The sequence below is a fragment of the Mus musculus genome, chromosome 4, assembly GCF_000001635.26.
Source record: "Mus musculus strain C57BL/6J chromosome 4, GRCm38.p6 C57BL/6J".
NCBI lineage: Eukaryota > Metazoa > Chordata > Mammalia > Rodentia > Muridae > Mus > Mus musculus.
The window spans coordinates 117,564,266-117,588,644 of record NC_000070.6 but is presented as its reverse complement, the minus strand read 5'-3'; the positions used below and the strand labels follow the sequence as shown (position 1 = coordinate 117,588,644).

Here is a 24,379-nt window from a genome sequence, read left to right as displayed (position 1 = left end):
CACTTTTAAGAAAGTGTAAGGACATAGCCACTTAGTTTATAGTCCAGAAACTGTTTTTATATTAATTGGGTAACACAGGACAAGACTCAAAACTATGGACACCTCAGTCCTCCACACTGCCCTGCCAAGCTAGAAGGCTACCTGGAGTGAGCAATGGGGAAGAGAGGCCTAATGCATAGACTCTGGCCCAGAAACTGGCTCAGGACATAGGCTCTGCCCAGGTCAGGCCTATCTTTAAGAAAGCTTGTTATTTCTGAAATAAACGTATCCCTCAAGCACAGAGTAGGCTCAGAGTTCCCATCAGTCTAAATACTGAGGCCCTGACCTGGACACTAGCTAGATATCACAATGCCATCATGTCCCAGACACTAGCTAGAAATCACAATGCTATCATGTCCCAGACACTAGCTAGAAATCACAATACTATCATATCTCAGACACTAAGTTAGATAGCACAGTGCTATAGTGTCCTGGCTATTCTCACAAAGAGTATGTCGGCTGGCTTGGAAACAACTTTTTTGTTGAAGTGGGGGAAGGGGTTTAAAACTCCAATTAAACTATAATTACATTTAATGAATACCAAATACCTAACTCACAGAAAGTGCCACCTCTAAAAGGGAAGGTTATTTTCTCATAGTGACTTACATGGAATGGTAATACACACCTTTTAGGGAAGAAATTTTCATTTTAAGAATGCTGAGTTCCTCTAGGTGGGTTTCTGTAGTTCATCAAGTCATTATTAGGTGGTATTTTAAGGAAGTGTAAGGACACAGCCACTCTATTTTATATTCCAGAAACTGGTTTTATATTAATCTGTATTTTAATTGGGTAACAGCTGCTGCCTACAGACTTCCCATGGTCTAAAAGGAAAATAAATTAGAAAGATTAACTACACTGTTCTTTTGCAAGGCTTTAACCCACAGCATGCCCACCCGGCTGGCACCTCCACACCCTTTCCTTGCTTGGGAGACCAAAGAACTGCCCAGCAGAGGGAGGGCCTGAGTCAAAGAGAAGAAAAGACTGGTCTCCGGCCACATACCGTGTAGAGGGAGGGTGAGGCACTCCACATGGGAGGGAGGTTTTAATTTGAGAACAGAGCATTCCTCTTGTTCATTCTCCTAACACCTACTATGTGCTAGAGAAGCAGGAGCCTGCACAGGTACACTAAAATCCTGCTCGTGGAATTGCCCTCTTCACCACAGTGCTCTATGTCCAGCCCGGCTAGCTCCCAGAGCCACACCCAGGGCAGGCAGGCAGGCAGGCAGGGGCCCTGGATTTTCTGTCAGGCATATAGGGGACCAATAGTCAGAAATAGACTCTCATCCTCAACTCCAGGTCCACCTTCCAGAAGTCAGACTGACAGCTAGACTATAGCTGTTCATTCCAGTCTCATTCCTTCCTGCTAAATTCTTCCAGAATAGAGGGATGGTAAGGGTCAGGGCTGCTGTGGGAAAGGCCCACAGCCACTCCCACTTCTTAGAAAACTCCAGGGTCCAAGCTTCAGTCTGCATCTAGTATGAGTCCTAGGGCAAGGCCCAGGCCTACTTCCTTGGCTTCTGCCCAGAGTAATTGGGTAAAGCCCGACACTGAAGAGCTTTGCAAAGTCTTCCATGTGCAGACAAAGGCACAGAGCAAGAGCTTTCCCTCCTCTCACCAGTACTCAAGTCAGCACCCATGGACCCCTAGGCCCTGGGAAAAGCAGAAATAAGTAAGAAACAGTACACCTGTAGTTTAGTAGAACAGCACTGGCTTTAGCACACTCAAGGCCCTCAGTTCAAACTTCAGCACCACAAAAAAGAATTCATTAATTATAAAAAGTCACATCACCTAAAAAGAAAACCAGGGGCCACCCCAAGTACCCTGCTGGAAGGCTGTAGTCAGCCCACCTCTCCCTACACTAGGGCTGAGACTGGGGCTCTAGCTCAGCCACCAGGCATCACAGACCTGGCATGGAGGGCATCTGTGCTCTCCATGCTTCCTAGACGGCACGCATTTCCAGGGTGGCCAGCCAGGGTGGCTCATTACTGAGTTCCTGGAGGTCTGAAGTCAGCCTCAGAGACAAAGGCTTAAACAGTAGTTCAACTAGACATGGCCTTCTGTGGGACTCCTTCTAGCCATAAGGGACTGAGGGAGTTCTTGGAGGGAATAGACTTATTACCCAAGGAATGAGCCACCTCTTACCAGCTCTGCCAGTGTACACTGGCTGAAAGGGGTTAAAACTGAGAAAGTTGGTCCCTGTACTTCATACACAGCCAAGCTATAAATGATGAGGGAGAGAGACTACTGTATAAAATTAACTGGGAAGTTCCATCTCTGGTCTAACTTAAATCCTTCACGGTGTAGTTTTAAGCCCATCCCACTTAGATTAATACATGTTTGCAAAAGGCTTTCATAGCCTCACAATGAAAGGTACTAGAGCAAAGCCAAGTATTTGTTAAGCTGAGAACCAGGGCTCACAGGCTAAACAGGACTCAGAAGCCTTAACCACTTAAGGTAGGAGAGGTGGGGGAAAGAATTAATGTGTGCTCTCTGATTCCTTTCACTGAGGACTTACAGATTAACTCCCACTTCTCCAGAATCAGAAACCACAGGAAGGGACTTTTGACCTAACTGATAACACTGCTGGTTCCCGATGCCCCTACCTATATGAGGGCTTTGTCCAGGATGAGCTGGCTTCATTGGAAACAGCAGCAACTCCAGAGAGCAGCCAGAAAACTCAGCACCAACAGCATGTCAGCGGTCAGCCACTCTCCTTTCACGGCTTATCTCCAACACAATCGTTTTCTGACACCAAGACAGTTTGTTGATCACATAAGCACTTGTCTCTGGTGTGCAATCTGATAATCAGGCCCACTCTTTCTCTTCACACAAAGAGGCCAATAAATCTCACCCTTTATAACTACAGGTGCAAGACAAAGCCCTTTACTGGCATTTAGCAAAATGGGTATTTCTCTGTTTTTTTGTTTTGTTTTGTTTCTTTAAAAGCAACAAGAACAACAAAAGACTATACGTGGTCAGGGGCCGCAGCAGCCTAGCTGTTGAAGCCCAAGCTCACAGGCTGGGACAACCTCTAGAAGTCATAGGAGAGGAACTTCCATGGCCCTGTCTCTACCAGAACTTGCGCTCAGCATGAGTGTCAATGACCTGATGCCTCAAGAGGCTGAGACCCTTCTCACAAAGCAGCATGAGCATTTGTGTGGGACATGCTCACATATATATGCACATAGGCTAGAGGTTTTGTTTGGGTGGTTTTTGGTTTTTTGGTTTTTTGATTTATGGTTTTGGGTTTTTTGTTTGTTTGTTTGTTTGTTTGTTTTGAGACAAGAGTTATTACATAGCCCCAAGCCTTGGTATTATAGCCTTGATCTCACTGGGCTAATCTAGGATGGCCTCAAACTCCCAGCCTCCCGTCTCAGCCTCTTAGGTACAGAGATTACATGCAAGGGTCATCATGCTGAGCTATTTGCTTGTCTGAGACAGCCTCATGTAGTCCAGGCTGGCACTGAACTACAGTTTCTCCTCCTGTTTCTGACTAAAGAGTGTTGAGATTATAGGCACATGCACTGCACCTGACCATACTAGGGTTCTTAAGACTCTCTTGTGCACTTGAAAAACAGACTCTGCTAGAGGAGGCACTTGTGTCCAAGCTAGAGGTGTGAGACCACTGCTCACACATTTATTAATGAGAGATTAATATGTCTCTGGGTAGGTTAATCCCACTGCCATCCTAAAATCGGCTACTGCCAGGGCGGATGAGGCCTCCCCCTGTATCCATACTTCTTCTCAAGACCTCATCACAGCTGGGATGGAGTCAGGGCAACACGGAGGTAATGTAGGGTTTTCCAAAGAGACTTGACTCACTCAAAAGGACAAGTCAGAGGCCACCAAGATGGCTCATCCAATAAGGGCACTTACCCTCAAGCCTGAGAATCTGAGTTCAAACCATGACAGGTACAGCGAGGAGAACCAACTCCATGAAGCTGCCCTCTGTCCAACACGCATTGCAGCTTGTGTATATCCCCTCCCAGTTCAGAGAAATTTGGTTTTGTTTATTTTTGGGGTTTCATTTTGCTTAAACACTAAGAGGCCAAGCCAACAGTCCAGTAGCTAACCTCCTTGGCAATAGCTCCTGTTGATGAGTGCACATGGGACTAGACTACCTCACAGAAACAGAGGCAAAAACAGACCAGGTCTAGTTCAGCACTCCAAGAACTCATTATAGAGTAGCAAAACAGATAAATAATCAAAGTGCAAGCTTTTGGATCAATGTGATTTGGGGTAACCATCATCCAGGCTATGTACCAAGGAAGGCTGCAAACCTGAGCAGGCCTGGAACACAAGAAAGCATACGACACGCTGCAGTGGGTAGGGACAGAGCAGGAGCCAGGGGGTCGGAGAGTGCTGAGATATCAACCGGATGCCTCACAACCAGATCTAACAGTTGTGCAGCCAGGATCCCAACACAGGACCCTACCCTCACTGCCCTCCCATTATGGATGTTCTTGGGTAAAACTGTCAAGAAGAAAAGGATGCTTTCTGGGCACCTCCCATCCCCACTCTGGAGGATGGTCCCTATTCCAGAGCACCGACTCTTGCCTAAGGCCAGCCCCAGCAGCACTTTCCATTCCTCAATAGGCAGCAACCACTCCAAGATCTGGGTCTCTGCTCCATACCAGGCAGTGTGGCCTCATAGTGCCCAGATCATTTGTTCCCCGAAGCCAAGCAAACCAGGGTGGTCTGGATGGAAAGAGGGCGTGGCACGGCTTCCTAGCCGATGGGGGTCTTAGGTAGTGGCTAGTGTAACTTTGCACCAGTGACTTTCCAAAAGAGGGCAAAGGGCAAATTAGCCACTCAACTCTGGTGGGAAAAGGGGAAATGATGGAAAGCTTCAACACCATGAGCTGGAGTGAAAGGCTTAAGAGAAAGGACATCTGGGCAGATGGGTACCTGCCATAAAAGGCCGAGCTGGGTCAGAGAGCAAACTCTGGCTCTGAGTTCAGGAGCAGCTCTGGAGACCCCATATCTGGGCTACTCAGCCTCAGGGCCCACTGAAACACCCATTGCAACCTGCAGGCCTTTCCCCAGCCTCTTCCACAACAACTGTCCAGGCTTCCTCAAGTACTTCTTTCCCCTATTTTCACTTATGTGTAGAAAGGAGGTCTTTATAAGAAGGCACAAAGGCTCAATATATCTCAGCTCCAAATTAATGTTTTCTGTCACCTCTGCTGCCATGTGTGCCTGACTGGTAATTCTACCACAGAATGCCTGGCAGGGCACACTATAGGAAAATGGCCACAGAAGGTGGCGTCTCTGCAGCATTCTGAGAGTTAGCCCTCTCAGGAGCTGCACTCCCTCCACCCTGATGATAGCTCTTTTAAACCTCCAGCAATTATCAAAATCTCAGTTCTGTAAAATGGGGTCAGTGCTAATCTGCAGACAAGTTAGCCAAGTACAGGACAAACCAAGATACGGACACTCAGCCTTGGCCAGCCTATCTTCTCTGTCCTGGGTGGGAAAGTCATGCTTTACTTTGCTGAACAGAGCAACATTAACATCTCAGGAAGCTAAGAAAACCTGGACATAACAATTCCTTCCAAGCAACTGAAATCCTCACTGTTGCAAAACAGGCCCTACTGAAAACGGAACTGGAAAGAACCTGAGTCCCAGAAGTCCCATACTACTCCTAGACTGACTCCATGTGTCCAGTTGCCAGGAATACTGAGAACAAGAAGGAAAGGGAAATGTTGGGGAGTCTGGGGCAAACTGTATCACTGCTGTCCCTGGGAACAGATATTCAAGCAGTCACAGATTAAAGTCAAGTGAAAAGCCATTGCTGGGCTCTTGCCTTAACCATCGATTAGACCTAGCTTTCCCTACATGGCCTGCATAAACCAACAATCCCAAAGCTCCTCTCCCAGCAGCCCTTACCTCTGTACAGAAGGGGGTAAGCTGTGGGTGGACTACAGGCTGGACATACATGTGAAAGGTAGACTCGATTTCCATGGTCCGGCCATTTAACTTCAGGATGGGGAACTCAATGATTTCCTAGAATGCCAAAGAGACAGAAGAGAAGGTAAGTTATTTTGATCAACCATTTCAAATAACTATGCAAAGCCAAGAAAGAATGAGTGTTTGTGGCTCGTTCCTTCTGCCGGCTCAAACCCAAGGCTAGAAGAGGTGATGTCAACATTTATAATCCCACTGCTCACACTGCTAAAGCCTTCTCGTCGTTTTAGGGAAGGAAGACAGTGGTACACTCTGTCTGTTTCCCTCACAGAGGCCCATTCGGATGATCCTCTAAGACAAAGAAAGGCCTTCCATCTCTTTCTCGCCCAGGCTGTTGTCCTGAAATGTCTGAATCTCCAGGTAAGCAAGCAGCCATCACTCAGCACAGACTTCCTTGTATGAATCTTAAACACTGCCCGTGGTGGGATGGGATGGTGCGGAGGCAGGGGTGGGGGGGCAGGGGATCTTCATTAGTTTTTGTGAGGAAAAAAAAGGTGACAAACAAACAAACTCCCCAAATAAAGCCAAAGGGGACCTGAGAGACAAGAACACGGAACACAAGTTAATAGTGGCTAGTGCCTCCCACCTTTCCTCTCAAGCACTGCACACTCCCCTTTGCCTGCCCCTACCCGCCCAACCGCTTAGCCAGCCCTTCCCAGTCTGCTGGAAGGTAATGGAAGAGGAGGAGGAGGAGTGACAATTTGTTTGGTGTCTCTAAGATTAATTTGTCTCCGTTATTTAATAGAGATGCACAGCACCAAGGTCCTGGTGTGCAAACAGGCTTGCAGAACGCTGGCTGTGCAGCACGCCTCATACATCGTTCCTGGAGAGGGAGGGATGCACCAGAGGGGGGAGAGGGCAGGAGAGAGCACGCGCAGCAGAGAGAAGAGGGAAACCAAGGGGAGAGAATAAAAAAATATATTGCTTTTTAATATTCAAAAACAGTTTGCAAAATTTAATCAAAGCAGAGGAAAAGCTAACATTTTTACCACTTTGACATTTTTATTAGCGCTTTCATAAATTTTTAAAACATGAATGGAATTAGTTTACAACACCCACACACACAAAAAACTGCCCTGAAAACATCTGGAAGAGACAAATAGGAAATAATAAAAAAATAAATAAAAGCAAAATCTTCCAAGTAAAATTAGCATGTGAAAAAAGCCTACACTGCAGAGACAAAAGGGAGCTCTGCCCACACAGGGCCCCAACAATCCTCTTCGGGGCGTGCCTACCCCAGAACCCTCACTCTACAGAAGATCCTCCTAGAATCATCAAAGCCAAGGCAGAGACAGTCTGGAAGAGCAATAGAAAAACCACCACTGCTGACCACTTCTGACCACACTCAGCAAACCAGTGGGCAGGAAAACAGAAAGTTGTCAATTGTCTCTATGTCCCAAGGAAGACAACTACCATCCTTTGGAAACACATCCACTAATATTATGGACTTGTTTTTTTAAGTATTTATTTCAACCCAAAGCCTAACAGTAAGACTGAGAAACAAATCAATGCAGTTAGATTTCATATCAGAGAAATTTAAAGGCTCTGGTTGCCTGGTAGCCCTAGGCCAGTGGTTTTCAATCTTCCTAATGCTGTGACCCTTTAATACAGCTAAAGGTTGTGGTGACCCTCCCAACCAGAAAATTATTTTTGTTGCTACTTAGTAATTGTAATTTTGCTACTGTATGGATCATAATGTAAATATCTGATAAGCAAGGTACTGATACGTGACCCCTGTGAAAGCGTCATTCGACCAGACTCATTAGCTGACCGGAGCCTACCTGGTCCCCCTGAGCTGATCCCCAGAGATGAAGAAGCTGAAGAGAACTTATTACCAGACACAGGAAGGGCAAAACGGCTGCAAGGTTAAGGGCAGGAAGGCTCAGACTGCTCCCTAGGCTCCTGATAGACACCTCTTCTCCCAGTGGAGTGAAGGCCTCGTCCTCCAACTGGTAAGCCTTTGTTCCCATAAAGCACTATAAAGGAGCCCAAGCAGAGGGGAGTTTTGCTTTGGACAACTAAGTTGAGCATTCATTCACACACACATATACCATACACACTGTTCCTAAAAACTCACATATCCACAATTCCCAAGAGCTGTGGTGCATGAGTTAGACCCCACCCCCACCATAACCCCAGTTTGTAGTAAATCCTCCCTCTCCTACTAAATAGGAGAAACACGCCCCGCCCTGCCCCACCCCACCCCACCCCACCCCACCACACCCCCACCATAGAAAGCGCTGTACAGCCTGGTGAGTTTGGCTGCCCTGGTGTCCAAGGAAACAAATACAGCAGCTCCTCACTAACAACGTTAGCTGGGCCCGAAATGAGATTTAACCTGTGACACAACTGTACTTTTCATTTAAACTTTCATTTGGAAAGAAACAGTGTTTGGAGACCTGCAGTTTGTCCTGCTAATAAAGACAAGTGTTGGGACCTTTAAGGATGCCATTCATCTTTGGCTTTTATTAAATTCAATTTTCTTAAGCCTGTGATACATTATGAAATTAGGAGTTGACATTCCTCTGGAAACAAAAATATCTATCAAACATAAATAGGGGAAAACCTCTATTACCAAGAATGTATGGCTTAAAGTTGATCTCTTTCTACTTTTTTACAAGCACACGGTTTGTTTTAGATATGTGAGATGCTATTACAAATCTGGAATTTCATTAGTATTATAAAACAGAACGTGCTTCAGCTCCTGCTCTGACCAGAGCTGTACCAGCTTCCTCAGCAGGCTCTGAAAACCCAGCCTTGAGTCTCCCACTGAAGCTCACTCTGCATTCAGACTCTCCTGCTAGTGCTTCCTTCACTCTAGGGACACAGAGCTAAGGACCAAATTCACCTCACTGAGACTTGTCTCAGCTCCCATGGGAGCAAAAAAGAAAAAGAAAGAAAGAAACCTCCAAGATGCCTAAACCCAAGGCTCAGAGCACGTGAGATCGGCCTGTCAGCCAGGCCTAGTCCTCAAAACTCAAGAGGGACTCACAGGAGTCACATATACACAACATGGCCATATCCTGGAGTCTTTCCTCAGAAGCATCAGGAACTGTAACAACCTGACTGCACAGGACCTAGTTCTCTGAACCGCTGAAATGCAAAGAGGAGCTTATGGCAGAAGACTCTAGAAAGATTCCTAAAAACAAAACAAACAATTGTTTTAAATGGAGCTGGGGAGATGGCTCTCGAAGAAACCCTGAGTTCAGTTCTCATTACTCACACCCATCAGGTGGCTCACAGCCGCTGTCACTAAGTTCTGGGGGATTTGCAGCCTCTGGCCTATAAGTGCACTTGTACTTATATGTACGTACACACTCACACATAAATTACAAATACAAATGTAAAAAGGAAGGCCCTCTGAGGGGTCAGAGCAGAAAGACCTTACAGATAACTTCTTTCCATCCCACACTGTCCAGCAAGCCACACAGCACAGTCATGGAGAAGAACCCAACGCTGCACCCAGCTGCCATACCTATGCATCAGGTGTGCCTGAGCCAAGCCAAACATTTCCTAGACTGTAGACTGTTTTGACTGATAATGGTAAAAGACAACACTCCCACTCCCCACCCCCCACCCCCCACCCCGCCCTGCACAATGCCTCAGGTAGATGGTATCAATTCCGACCCAAAGATCTGTGAAGATGTGTCCAAGTGCTAGCTTTTAGCTCTGGTTGCTCTCAGATAATGACAGCATTATCCCTGCTCCTCTCCTTTTTCACTTGCCCAATTTTCTTATATCCCCCAGAAAGAAGAGGGCTGTTTGGTTGGTTGTCCTCTCAGGAACAGCTGAGTGCTTCTGCTCCAGAGGAAGGAGACCCAGTCTGTATTTATAAGGCCTCTTTCTGGCTTCTAAGAATAGTTCCATAATTCCTTTATCTCCCTATGCCATTCACATTCATAGGGGGCTACTATGTTAGACAGAGTGGAGCTTAAGAGATGAGTAACTTGTGCCTTGGAGAAGTGCTTGAATTAGTAAGTAGACATGACAACTGAGCAAACAATGGACAGTGGAGGGACATACCAAGTGTTAGGCTTTTGTTCTTTGCCATTCATTTTCTTATCTTAAGCTCACTAACCCTGGGAGATGGGTCAAGTCATCAGCACCAGCATCAGATCATAAACCAATACTGATAAGCACCTACTATGTAGAAGACATCCCAAGCACCCAGGCACAGGAGTGAGGCCTGGCACTTCTCTCAGCATGCTCAAGACTCTGGGGAAAGAACAAAAGGAGAAGGTCCCCAGCACTCTCTGCTATGTGGAGAATGCAGTCATCCTGTTCCCTCTGCTTCTTGTTTCTTCTGTAGAGGGTAGACACTCTGCTAAGGGCTAACAGAAATTATCTTAATCCTCTAAACAACTTATTAGGTGGAAATCATTACTGTTAATATTTTACAATAAACAAAGGCTCAAAGATGTGATGGCCCCTTATCAACTATGCTGCTGGTAAAGGACAGAGCTGGGACTCCAAAAAAGGAGGGGGAAAAAGAGACAAGTAGGGCTGACTGTTCTATAGGGAACGCAGCACACTCCTCAATGCCCCAATGGTAGTGTGTGTGGATGGCCTAGACAGAAGTCCTAGAGGAATGTTCTTGAAGAGTCTTCTGAGTTCTGTAGCCAGATCGGTGCCACGAGGCTGAGTTCAGGAAGGGAGAAACCTGAGCCTTCAGTCTGCATCTCCAGCATCTGCCTCTTGGTCCTCCCTTTCTCAACTTCTGTTGTGTGCAAACAGGGAGGAACTGACAAATAGGAGACAGAGCTAGTATCTGTCACCAGGAAGCACTCTGCTTTCTGGGATTTTCCACAGGATCTGGGAGGTGATCTGCCTAAGATGACAAGGTAAATGGTGGCACCAGGCCAGATTCAGAGCACTCCAAGCAATGACTACTAGAGTCATCCATTCTTGTACCTCTGAACAGTTTCCTTCCTCAACTGCTACCAACCACTCAATCCCAGGTTTAGCCAAACTGTCTAGTTTGCCTGGAATCAGAGGTCTCTAGAACACACCACTGCCGGTGCCAAAATTGGAACAGGTACAGGTTACCTTACACCATTCAGCTGTCCGAGGGCAGAGTGAAATAATATAGCTGGTCTGGGGGCGGTGGGGAGGTTGGGAACTGGCCATAACTGACAACTAAGGACAAAAACCTCCAAATGTAGAATTTTCAAAGTATCCAGGTTCTTACCCTGCTATTCTCTCTCTCTCTCTCTCTCTCTCTCTCTCTCTCTCTCTCTCTCTCTCTCTCTCTCTCTCTCTCTCTCTCTCTGTAAAATACCAGCTGCAATTTTTCTCCCAGAAGGGAGAGAAAACAAAGGAAGCACCAAGCAAATATTCATTTGCTTTTTCCTACATAAGCGAGCTAGAACACAGGTTTTAAGATCATTTGATTTAAAACTGATCGACTAGGAGTCTCAGTGGGTCCCTTAATAAACATGACAAGACTGCAATGGTACTTCAAGTGGAAGTTCACCCCCAACTGTTGAAGATCACAGGAAATAAGCCTGTAGGGCTTGTTGTTAGGGTATGGAAACTTCCTTCAACTAAATTATCTGTAGACACTGGGTTATGCTCGAAGACAGTAAGACAACAACAGAAGTCAGTAGCAGAAAGGGCTCAGCAGGCCACTGGGACTGGCAGCAAGGGGGACTACTGACAGTAGTGGTCTATCCCATTTTCCCAAAGCACACGTTCTTCTCACCCTGCGCTAATGTTTCTGTGATCCCATCTGAAATGGGAGACTGAGAAGGTCACTTTCAGATCTGCCTAAGTGAATCTAAGAAAAGCAAACAGATATTTCCTCAACTTAGAGATAATAACAAGTAATCTAGCCCTTCCTTCTATCCCCTGTACGAAAGGATTTGGTCGAAATCCAGAGGCAACCTAACCACAAACAGCAAACATGTAGGGCTTATCCAATGCCTATTAGATCTGGATATAATCTGATACAGCAGTAACCCTTTCTGGGGTGAGTGGGGCGCCTCCTGCTCATCGGGAGGAGTGAGGATGCACCGGGCAGGATTTGCCTAGCAGTGTCTTTGGGGGGGGGGGCATTTTATGCACAAGGAGCTTATTTCTTAAACAAACACTCGTGGTTTTGATTTACACCACAGCCTGCTCCTAAATAATTTATGGCGGGTTAAATTTATTGCCGAGCCCTGGCTGGCTGCAAATTCGAATTGCCAAATAATTAGATTTTAGGGCAAAGCTTATAAATTACCCGTCGATTTGTCCGGACTTGTTTGTCAGTTGCTTTGTGCTTCGGGTCATCTTTGGCATTTGGCTGTTTGGGTTTTAATTGCTGATTTACACTTTGACAGATGAGAGCTGATGCTCGAAGTTTCAGGACAAGCAACGGGGGGAAAACCCAGAGCTTTAAAAGGCTGATTTTTCACCTATAAGTTCCCCTCCACCCACCTCCACAGACCCCCACAAAGGCATTAAAATGTAAAAAAAAGGCAGAAAGTAGACAGTGTTATTCTTTAAGGTCTGGGAGTATAGTCTGAGTTATAATTTACCTTTACTAAAATCTGAAATTAAAAAAAAAAAAGAACCTATGTATCAGTTAAGTGAAGGAATCAAAAGCGTTAAAACCGTATCCTCACCCTGGCATACATGTAACATTGTCTCTCTACATGTGCACATGATTCAATTTGAATATTTTTCCATGTTCTGAGTAACTTCAACTATCAGGGATCTGTGAAGCTAACCTTTAGGACAGCAAACAATTCAATCATTTCTTTGTGGTTATCTAATACATACATAAATCTGTATTGTAATCATATAATTAATAAAAACAAATCTCTGGTTATGCAAGGGAAGAGTTCCTTGAGTTAGTTTTAAGTTTGTCATGGTAGTAAAACAGGGTAGAAATCTTGACTTAGCATTCCAGTACAGCAAGGGCATGGGTGGGGTTAACAAATCTCTCTAGGTAGCACCATGTATCTGTCTCAAGAGTCTGCACAAAACCAGAGAAGTAAGGCTGGCCTCCCAGTCAGCTGCTATACTCCAACACCTTCCTATACAACCATGGGTCAGAGGTACTAATTCTACTAAGTGCTGTCATGTACAGCTACATGCTAGGCACTGTCTGAAGCACGGACATGTATTTTTAGTTCACTGTATCCTCCTATAAAGTCAGAACTATTACTAATGGCACTTTGCCAATAAGGCAACTGAAGTACAAGGGGTATAAGCCACGTTAGCCAGGGTCACACTATTCATACTTGGTAGAGAAAAAAACTCAGCTCTGAACAGTCCAGTTCTGATACGCTCGGTCACTATGCTATCTATCTTGTCCTGGACAGAATAGCCTCTGCCTCAGCTCTCTTTACTCTAGAGGCCCAGAGCCTTCACCTTGGGGCTTGGACACATACAGGCAAGTCCTGTTCAGTTAGTCTTGGGACAAACGGGGGAAAGTCACGTGACTTACTCAGAATTACAAGGTAGAGTTTGGTTACACAAAGACTCATTTTTTCCAACAATTATAGATTGCCCTGAAGACACATTAGCTGGGGTGAAGGAATAAAGGATAGCAGGGTGAAGAAATGAGGCAGACGCAGGCCCACTCAGGTAATTGGGCAGGAGCCCAGAGAAGGTGTCTGGGCTAGGCCTCAGGAGACTGTGCTCAGTGATCCCACCACAGCCCAGATACCACTTATGCATGCCTAGACGCTTCATCCCGAAGGAGCAGCTCACGGGTGCCGTTCTCTGTCCACATGTGACGGATGGCGTGGCAGCTATGCTAGCAGGGTAGGCTTGGAAGCTCAGACAACTAGGCCCATCAGTCCTTTTCTCCCTGGATGGCTGAGGTGGTGTAACATCTCCCTAAACCAGCAGAAATCACTCCCTATTTTATGGATGAAAAAGCTAGTACCGCAGACGGCCTCCCAATGAGAATTTATTAAAAACGTAAATTCCTGGGCTAGAAATGCAGCTTAGTGATAGAGTACTCATGTAGCTGAGGCCCTGTATTCAAACCCCAGCACTGAAACCAAAATCACCAAGAGCACATAACCGTGTCTTGTAAAGAGTCAGCGTCCTTCCCAACAACAGAATGCTTTACCCCATCTTGCCTTGTTAGAGTTGTGGGGTTTGTTTGTTTTTCCTGTTATTTCTTCAAGGGAAACAAAATGATTTAGATCAGTGGTTCTCAACCTTCCCAACACTGCAACCCTTTAATACAGTCCCGCATGTTGTGGTGACCCCAGCCATAACATATGTGTGTGGCTACTTCACAGCAGTAAGTGCGGTAGTGCTATGAACCATGATGTAAGCACCCGTGGTCTCCCACAGTCTTAGGTGAGCCCTGTGAAAGGGTCTTCCAACCCCCAGAGGGGTCATGACCCACAGGTTAAGGTTTGCTGATTTAGAGGAACAAAGCAAATTTCTAGCTTTTACCACAGATTTTGTGAGGCCAAAGCCCTGGTGTTGGGGCCAATGATCCTGGCTTTAAGCAGTCACTCAGCTGATTCTGATACTCAAGGCAGGCTGAAAACCTCGGAGGTACTTGTCTGCAGGTCTTGTCAAACTTCCAATCTGTGTAGGTCAGTGTGGCCTGACACTCCATATCTCTAACAAGCTGACAGATGGTGTAGACGCTGAGAGTTCTTGATCTCTAGTATCAGGCAACCTTCCCAGAAAAAGACCTTGCCCTAACAGCGTATTTGATCTCCAAAGACCCTTCCCTGTTTTTCTACCTTATTAATGCCTTTCAGCTGACCAGTTCGCTTTTCAATGCTGTTAAGTACATGGGAACAAACGAAACTTGGTTCTGACTACGGAAGGATGAGATCAGGTCAGAGCTGTAAGCTTTGTAACAATTTGGGAGAGTAGGATTCCCAACTTTCTCACCAGTTATCATTAGTAGCTACCTCTTCTAGATCAATGCCAAACTGTACCTCAAATATATCTCAAAGGGACAGCCACCTACCTTTCCTTAAAGGAGTTTATCTGTTGTCCCTGTATGCCCTTGATGTGGCTCTTAGAGTACCTATTATGACACCTATAGGTTGTATACTCTGCTCCTTACCAAATCTCTTAGCACCACGACTCCCAGGGCTAAAATCCAATGGGCTTTAGAACTATGGCGAGCACTATTCCCCAGCTTGTTCTTACCCAGCACACCAAGGGCTATAACCTTTCTCCGTTTCTACCATCACCACCTTAACCCAGCCCACTAACATCTCTCTTAAATACTGTGTTTAACAGCTTTTACCAGGTCTACTTTTAAATCCTTGGAACATCGTTCTTTCATTCCCAGGGACTGTAGGTGCTCAGTCTGTTTTGTCCTTTCACTCAACAATACACTGAAAACTCCATTTCTAGTTTACTAACTTTGCTTTCAACCTCCCCCATGCACACTGCACTACCAACTCTTTTTGTTTTGTTTTTTTTAAAGCATTTATTTTAGGTATATGAGTACACTGTAGCTGTCTTCAGATACATCAGAAGAGGGCATCAGATCCCATTACAGATGGTTGTGAGCCACCATGTGGTTGCTGGGATTTGAACTCAGGACCTTCGGAAGAGCAGTCAGTGCTCTTACCCACTGAGCCATCTCTCCAGCCCAACTCTTTTTGTTTTGATTTGATTTTTTTTTTTTTCTGAGATAAGATCTCACTATGTGGCTCTATCTGTCCTGAATCACTAAGTAGACCAGGCTGGCCTCAAACTCACAGAGCTCTGCCTGCCTCTGTCTCCTCAGTGCTGGGATTAGGGGTGAGTGATACTATGCCCAGCTTTCACTATGGACTCTGTACCTGTAACAATATGGGAATTCCCAAAGAAGAGTTCCTGCCACAATTTAGCCCTTGGATGAGCTCTTGGCTGGAGTGGCTCCCTAGAACTAAACATTGAGCACAGCCTCCAGAAGAAAAGTAGAGCCACCCAAGTAACAGCACTGTTATACTAACCAAAAATCGGTATACCTCCCATTGACCAATTATATCATCTGAGAACAGGACCCAAACAGCAGACTATTCCAAGGTACCTCTACTTCACTACCAAGGATATGTCTCACTATCTGGATGTTTGTCTCTCCTCCAGAGACTTCTTTCTGATTCTCTCACTGCCTGCTTGTCATCTGCTCTAGGCTGTCAGCCTTGGGGAAAGGGAAGCACGAATGTCAATCTAGGAACACTCAAGTCATGGGTTTTTAGGCTATGGCTCAACTTTTACCTCTAGAGCTCAGAACTCATCACATAAATGTAACGCCACGGGGCTTTTTAGCATCGGGAACACCAAGGATAAGAGGATAAAAAATAATCACCCCAATGGCATCTTAATCAAAATGATGCAGAATCCTTTTTCCCAACAAGACATAGTGGAGAAAGCATCCCCTAATATCAGTTTCCTCATGTCAGACAACTGAGATGAGTCTGTAAAAGAAATGCAATCAATAGGAAGCGTCAAACAGCCCTGGCTGACACTCCCCACTCTACCCTTTCTCCTTGGCTTCCCGGAGTTCTAGTCACCTCACTCCTCTTCATTAACCCTTCTTTTTCACTCCCTCTCAATGTTAACCACATGGCCATTTTTCTGTTTGAGGGGTCTAAACTTCCCAGGTCTGTTTAAGGTGTGTTCTAGCAGACCCAACTGCAAATTCCCAGTACTTTATGTGAGAAGATGTCCTATCGTTCTCCAGAAACTGTCTTTCCCTTGAGATCTAGCATTCCAGCCAACTGCTACCTTCAATGACAGCTAACACCCAACATGGCCTCCCTAAGAATCCCTCCCTCTGAGCTCAGCTCCTGAGCTCCCCCACCCCCTGCAGCACCATTCCTGTGCTGACTTAGCTGATTTTGTCACATCCAACAAAAACTCTTTCATGTTTTTCACTTTGACCCTCACCCTTTATGTCCAGACTTTATTAATTCCAATTCCTAAACCTCTTGCAGATTTAGTACTCTCACTCACAAGCATCCCAATAGGAGCTTCTAAGTTGAATGTGAGAAAGAATATGTGACTAACACAAACAGACCGACTAACTCAACTGTGAACTACTCAATGGACTCAAATTCATCCATCGCCTGTTCTTACTCATTTTCAACATTTTGATACATTAGCCTAAAATCCAGACTTTTCCTGCTCCCAGAGCTAAGCCAATTCAACATATTTTCCTCTGTTAAAACCCTCTGATTTGGGGCTGTTGTTGTTTTTGAGGTGGGGGTAGGGGTGTTAATCCCTGCTGCAACAGTTGTAAGGCCTCAGCCCTACGTGGCCCTTTGGGTCTCCTAAATTTCTCACAATATGAAGCCTGTTTGTCTCTCCTGAGAACTGTGAGTTTGTAGATGGCTCCCATCCACTGTCGGGCACCACCCCATGCTTTCCTGAACTGACAGTGCACTGCCTATTGGTTACGCATGCATCCACTCTCCTTGACTCAGCTCCTGGAAGGGAGGAACTAGCTCCTACTTGGCTCTTATTCCAGCAGTTGTTATCTGAAGAGCAAAAGCGGCTTTTCCATTGCCTCCAAGGAGGTTAAAATGAGCTCCTCCCGGTTCCTTTGCTGACTGAGTTGGTTTTGTCACAGCCAACAAAAACCTAAAAGGCCACTCAGTGTCACTGTTACTTAACAGTCCCTGATGTCATTCACCACATATCAATGCTCCTATTCTTTGGAGCTCTTCCCTACCAACAAACTTAGCCCAGTGCCTAGCAAATCTGCGTCCAACAGCTGTCTGCCCTGGAGAGACCACCGGGATAATAAGAGGCTAGGGGAGATGGTTCCTGATTTGCACTAAATTATGTGGTGATTTCGTTACCAATGACCCAATGCTCCCCTAGGAAAACTCCTGGCTCCACCCCAAGGCAACTCCACAGCTGAACTATACATCATGGCAGCTCAGAGTTATAAACCCTGGGGAAGGTAGAGACGCAATCTGAAGAGACCAAATAAACCCATGTCCATTTTGTCTCTGCTATGCCAACCACACAAGGCAGCACCACCATGCATCAGTGCTCCATTCCTGAAATGTATATTTTACTTCTATATCGCTATGTCTGCTCTAAATAAAAAGGGCCCCTGGCTTTCACATGGAATTACAACACAGCCAAGACACAGTGAAGCTTGTTCCCATTCAGGGAGCACTAGAGAGGAGCCACAGGAAGTCAGGATGAGGCCCATCCCTATAGGAACCACATAGGAAAAGAAACAACAGGCTGACTGGGGGGCAGGGGCACCACTTTTATGGAGGCAGTGACAAAAGGACAAAGGGTCTAGTGGGCCACCCCATTCTCCCTACAATTACCGGCCACCAATAGTGGGATTCATTTATGGTGACCCTGGAAAAGATGTGCTAAAGCAGAAATATAACTGAAAAGAAAGGCAATAATTGTTCTGATGGGCAGGGGAAAAAATTATCTGAGGAGTCAGGAGCCTGTGCAAGAACACTTACAGCTCACAGAGTCGTCATAACTCAGCCCCTCAAGCATTCTGTGCTCTGCTTATGGTGTTCACTTTAATGTCTTAACATATAACACCATCCACACTAACACAAAATACTACACACGCCACATGAGGCTGAGTTATAGTTGCTGGGGGAAGCATAACTTTGAATTTCCTGATTTTGGTGCATTTAATCTCAGCCATAATGTTACATTAACGTCGGTTTTGCATTTCATTTCCCAGTTTAGAATAGCATCAGCGTCTTTCGCCTGTTTGTACAGAAAAAATGCAGGCTAACTGAGGCTGAACACAGGGGACCAAATCTAACAACTGAGCCTGCTAGAAAGTGGGCCTATTCCCTCCCACGTGGAGGAGCTGCAAACACAGCAAATTAACAAGAAAGGAGAGGAAAGGGTATTTTGTTCTATAGGGTACTTTCCTTTTGGCCACTTAGAGACTGCAAGAACCAAAAACAGAAAACAAGAAGGCAATGATGGAGCAAAGAGCAATTCTTGGAGGGAGGGGGGCAGTCTTTCAGCCTTGAAGGAAAAAGAAAGGGAATCAGTATAGTTTGACTTATAGTGATCTTAACCAATTTCCTGTAAGCTTTTCTATAATGTCTCTTTCACAAAAGGCCAGTAATGGTGCCAGTTCTAGGTCCTACTGAAATACTTCAAGTGTCTTTCTTCTGCATAGTTCTAGTCCTCAGTCACCACCATCCCTATTCCCCATCCTGCCCTTCAAATAAACCCAAGATCTACACAATTTTCTATACAAGAGAAACTCATTTGGTCTTAATTCTAACTCAAATGGAAACACTATCTCTCCAAGGATTCTGAAGGGAGTTGAGGGTGGGGGCAATGGGCAAAGACCAAACACTAGAAAACCTCAACCCCAAAGGTCATTGTTCTAACATTATAGGCGCTTAAATACAGAAAAGAAGAAAACAGTAGACAGGGCTGCTTTGAAGGAAAGAGAAAAGACTACCCAGAAGACCAAGGGACTGATGCAGGCTAGGCAGCAGCCAGGACTTAACTCCCCACACACAGAGCTGTGCTCCCCTCCCTTCCAAGCCATGCAGACAGCTGAGGTTACTCATCTTCCCCACACGCACTGGCCTATCCCTCATTTTCCTCACTTACATTTGCTTTGGTCTCCTCTGAAGACTGAGGTGGTGAGAGAACTTGCCCTGAGGTTAAAGATGCACAATTAAAGAGCCACCAAAGCGTTCAGGCTGCTCTCTGGGCCCTAGGGTCACAACAACCATCACATCATGCACACCCACACCAAATGAGCAAAGCAAGCTCTGCTAGTGAGGACAAAGGAGCCACTGTCCCCTTAAATCAGATCAAAATTTACTCTGTATCAAAAAGCAATTCCTAAGACAAGGAAAAAACCCACATTGCTGAAATTAAGAGCCTAATACTTTAAATCATTTAAATTAACATTTGAGAGAAAAAGGGTTTCCAATGAAAAAGTCTCATATTAAATTAATACTTATCACGTTAATCTAAATAGAAACACATAAAACATAAAATGAACACAAAGCTCACATGAAAACCTACTACTAGCAAACCAGTGCCCCCAAATGGAGTGGACCAAGCACGTCTAATTTCACTTACTTGAACAAAGTACAAAAATAACCAGCAAAAAAAATGACAAATTGAAAATACCAGATGTTTTACTGGTATTATAACCAATATTGTTACACACCCAAGCACAACAGAGCACACAACTATTAATTTCTCATGGAGGTATTCCTTTAAGATAGTCTCAGTAAGCTGACTCAGAGACTTTTGAAAATGAGAGATAAGAGAAATGAACTCCACACCAAGCCTCCAAATAACAGGTCTTTCCTGGGCTATAACCTGTTTCTGCCTCACACCCCTGCAAAGTATGTCATGCTCTAAATTTTAGGGTCTAAAAGATCCAGAAGTGAGCCTTGCAGAGATCTTGGAGTATTAAAGCAAAAGAGCCAATCAGGAGAGTTCTAGTTCTAGCCTAGAACACATGTGGGGTTTTTCCATAAAAAGCGTGTCTCAGAACAGCTATCTCACACTCTGAAAGACGGTGAATTATAACCTAGTGGCTGATTTTCTTGTTTCGCTTGGAAGGTTCTTCCTACCACAATCTCAATCTTTCCTCCTTCCATTTAAATCTGGGTGACTTTTTTGTTTTGTTTTGTTTTATTTGGTTTTGGTTTTTGCTGTTTTTGTTTTTTAAAGATTTGTTTAGTTATTATATGTAAGTACACTGTAGCTGTCTTCGGACACTCCAGAAGAGAGCATCCAATCTCATTACAAATGGTTGTGAGCCACCATGTGGTTGCTAGGAATCGAACTCAGGACCTCTGGAAGAGCAGTCAGTGCTCTTAACCGCTGAGCCATCTCTCCAGCCCCCCTGGGTGAAGTTTTTGTTGCCGTTGTTAAAATACAGAGCAAGGTATTAACGCATTTACTAAGAACAAGAAATTAGTGGCCTAAATTATCTTCCACTTATTTTCTATCTCATTAGGCTTGGGTTTTTTGCCTACAGTCATTTCTGTCCCTCTCCTGTGAGCTCTCCAGTTTCCTCCCTTCCCTTGCTGACGAGTCACCTAGGCAGCAGGGGCTCTGATGAGAGCCTACCCTACAGTCACCTCACTTCGAGTACTATCATATCTGGTGCTGAAAACTTCTCTCATCCATCTTCCAAGTTTCCTCTGAATTCTATCAGAATCATGACCTAGAAACCTTTAAGATTCTCCTTCCCCCAAATGGAGTGGGGCTTTAAGTTGCCATTAATAACAGGTCTTGGTCTCCCCATCCCTTTCTTGAGGGTGGCCTAAACATAGTCCAGAGAACATGCATGTGTGGCCCGAGCCCGCCTGCCTATCTACCCGCTGAAGGCAGCTTTGCAGAGGCTTAATGAAGTTGAGATGCATTACATTCATCACTTTCGCTAGACCCACTCGAATCCATCACTTTGTCACACCAACAAGTTAGATTGATCTGACAGGATTTGCTCTTCTTCAGAAACCCATGTAAGGTATTACTCAGTACCCCACATTCTTCTAGCTGTTTGCTGATTGATTATCTGACGAACAGGTCAACTATCTTCTCTGGTATCACAGTAAACTAACAGGTCTATAATTTCTAAGATCATTCGTATTCCCCTCTTCCAGATAAGCAAGACAGTAAATGCCTCTCTCCAAGTTCTCTAAAGCAACAGCTAGTGCTTAACTAATGATGCACCTTTCGTGCCCTTGGAATAACATCATCAGGGTTCACTGATTCTGGAACAGTCTTTACTTAGACGCATACCCTCGTAAATAAGCACCAAGCTCCTTACCCAGTGTGGGTCATGACAACCCTCGGTGCCTAAGTCTGGGAAGCAGTTGGTAACATAGATGATTTAAATTCCTACTGCATAATATCTTCAGTGTGACGATGGACACAGACAGACATGTCCTTGAAAGAGAGACAAAAGGTGACACTGACCATGCAAACTGAGAGACATAAATCAGGTTCTACCTTCAAGAACACTGGCAAGACCTTCTACAGGACAGGCAGACAGAGCTACGTAACTGCTGAGTTACAATCCAAGTGGGAAGCTCAGAAACACATACGCAAAAGCATGTTCCAGGAAGCAGCAAATGGCACGAGGAAGTGCCAAGCAAGCAACTATGGAGATCCAAAGAAGATAAAGATGAAACACACGTACGGCTTACTCAAGACTGAAACTTAATCTATATGAGAAATAACATGGGACATTAGAATGTGGATCCTGGATTAGCAACTCAAAAGACTCCACAACCAGAATTCCCATCCAACCACTCAGCTCCCCAAAGCTGGCAGGAGCAGGAGACAGAAAGTTAAGTGTAGCTTGGACAGTTCCCAAACATCCCCTTCAGTCTAACTCGACCTAAAGTTCCTTCCCCTAGGGCATCGTCCTGGTCTAGCAGGCCGGATTCCAACGCCCCAGAGGCAAGCCTCTGCCTTAACAACTAACAGGAAAGAGGGTGCAGCATCTGGACAGGTAAAACAACCTACATTCTACAGACATGCCCCGAGAGAAAAAAGGCTAGCCATAAAAAAGGAAGACTTTACCTTTTTGTGGTCCCCAAGTGGTCCCTGCCTCCCAAGTCCCAACTGTGAGGTCTCCCCCTCTGGCCTCCTAATGAAAGCTACTCTCCCAAAGCAATAGATCTGCATACTCCAAACTTACACACTACCGTAAGCACTGCAGGAGTTGCCATCCTAGAGCCACGCACACCTAAGTCTCCACACTACAGTGAACTACCACACTGGTATTCAACCACCCCCTCACATACCCAGCATAGGCACCTCTCTGCTACTACTCCAAGCTCCCTAAAGACGGTACCTTAAAAGATCAAGGAAGGTCTTTGTATGCAAGGAAGGAAAGCAAAGACATTTTCCTTTTCAACAGACTAGCAATGGCACCTGTTCAGATTCTCTAATGCTACTTAACAAATTACACTAAACCAAATATAGGAGCACACACCTACAATCCTACCACTTGGTAGGATGGTAAGTTCAAAGCCAGCATGGGCTAGAGTGAGTTCAAGGATGTGAGATACTTTATAAAGAAAAAACAAACAAAGCCCCAAATGTGTGGCTTAAAACATTAAAAACCAACTGTTCTCTGTCGCAGTTCCTGTGAGTCAGGAAGTGGTAGGTGCGTGGCTGGCTGAGGGTCTCTCCTAGGGTTGGAATCAGATATCCACCAGGGCTATGGTCATCAGAAGGTCTGGCTGAGGCTGTCAAATTCACTGCCACAGTCACTAACATGACTGACTGGTAAAGCAGTGTTGACTGTTGGATTACAGCCTCAGTTTCTATACATGTGAGTCTCTCCGCAGTACTGTCTGAGTGTCCGAGTATGTGTTAGCAGGCTTCTGCCAGAGCAAATGATCCAAAAGAGCAGAGCAGACTAGTGCTTCTTCTAACCTAGCCTGGGACCTTCATCCACACTGTCTCTTCTACTACATTCTACTGCCGAGAGAGGGGTATCTATGAGTCAGGGTAAAAGTGTTAACACCAGGAGGTAAGGTCACATCAGGAGCTGACTACCACTGCACACAGCAATGGCAGGAAGAAAGGACAACAGAACCCACAGGAAAGAGGAAGGCCAGGAGAGCAGCATTCTAATTCCCAAAAGCTTAGACTAGGGAGAAACAATGTATCCAGTTCTCCCCAGAGACTGCACAGTTCTGCATTGCCCATGTGGAACCAACCTATGTTACTAAAAGCCATGAGATATGTGAAAACGCTGGGTCCCACGAAGCAAGCCACCCCTCCTCCCTCCCTCCCGCCCACCCAAGCTTTGCTGAAGCAATGATACAGCAGTTACCTGAGGGTGGATCTGTGGCTTGTCGCATGTGGCCTCAAAGTCCAGCACTAAAAAGTAGTGATACCTCTGGGGAGGGAAGGGCACCATTGCCGCCATTGCCGCGCCAAAGCCGTGGGCCGCCAGCTTTCTGGTGGATATGGAACAGAGCTCCGGAACGCCACAGGGAGATAACAAGTGGGAGCCCAGCACTTTTCTTGCTCTTGAAAGTAAATATGAAGAGAACCGAGCCGCTCCCGTCTGTAACGGCGCTAGCATTGAACATCCAGAGGCATCTAAAACTTAGGGAAGGAACGTTAAAAGAAAAAGAAAACGAAACAAAAAACAAAAACAGAGAGCCTGGGTTACTTCCCTCCCACTGATACCCTGCTCCATCCAGTCTTCCAGAATTCCCATGCAGCCTGAGCCACTCCCCACTATTTCCAGGCCTTTATCTAAATCATGATTTTTGTCACCAAAGTTTAAGACCCTAATACCAGCACCTGCAGTATTATTACAACTGTCTCCCAGAGCTTTCTCAAAGCAACACACAAAACTAGCTTCCTTTGTAAATGGAGCACTTGTTCAAAAGAGAGCCGAGAGGACTTCCTCAGTCACTTCTCAGGTGGCAATAGTTAACTTCAACCCAAGTGATTC

At 45.4% G+C, this 24,379-nt stretch overlaps 1 protein-coding gene across 36 annotated transcripts in view; it reads right to left on the bottom strand.

Annotated features, from left to right (window-relative positions):
* The window catches only part of Eri3 (exoribonuclease 3), a 124,057-nt gene that overhangs the window by 85,653 nt on the left and 14,025 nt on the right, over nucleotides 1-24,379 (bottom strand). For 16 of the 36 annotated variants that reach the window (XR_003954874.1, XR_003954875.1, XR_003954876.1 and 13 more), the window contains 2 exons: nucleotides 23,747-24,024; nucleotides 5,929-6,045 (listed from right to left, as the gene is read on the bottom strand). Coding sequence is in view for 30 of the 36 variants with exons in the window: in XM_030253195.1 (XP_030109055.1) it covers nucleotides 5,929-6,045; nucleotides 23,747-24,024 (395 nt within the window). In the remaining 6 variants the exon portion in view is untranslated. Of the gene's footprint in view, nucleotides 1-664; nucleotides 861-5,928; nucleotides 6,046-23,746; nucleotides 24,025-24,379 lie in introns of all 36 variants that reach the window. The other 20 variants (XR_003954877.1, XM_030253202.1, XM_017319965.2 and 17 more) reach the window with 4 other exon arrangements.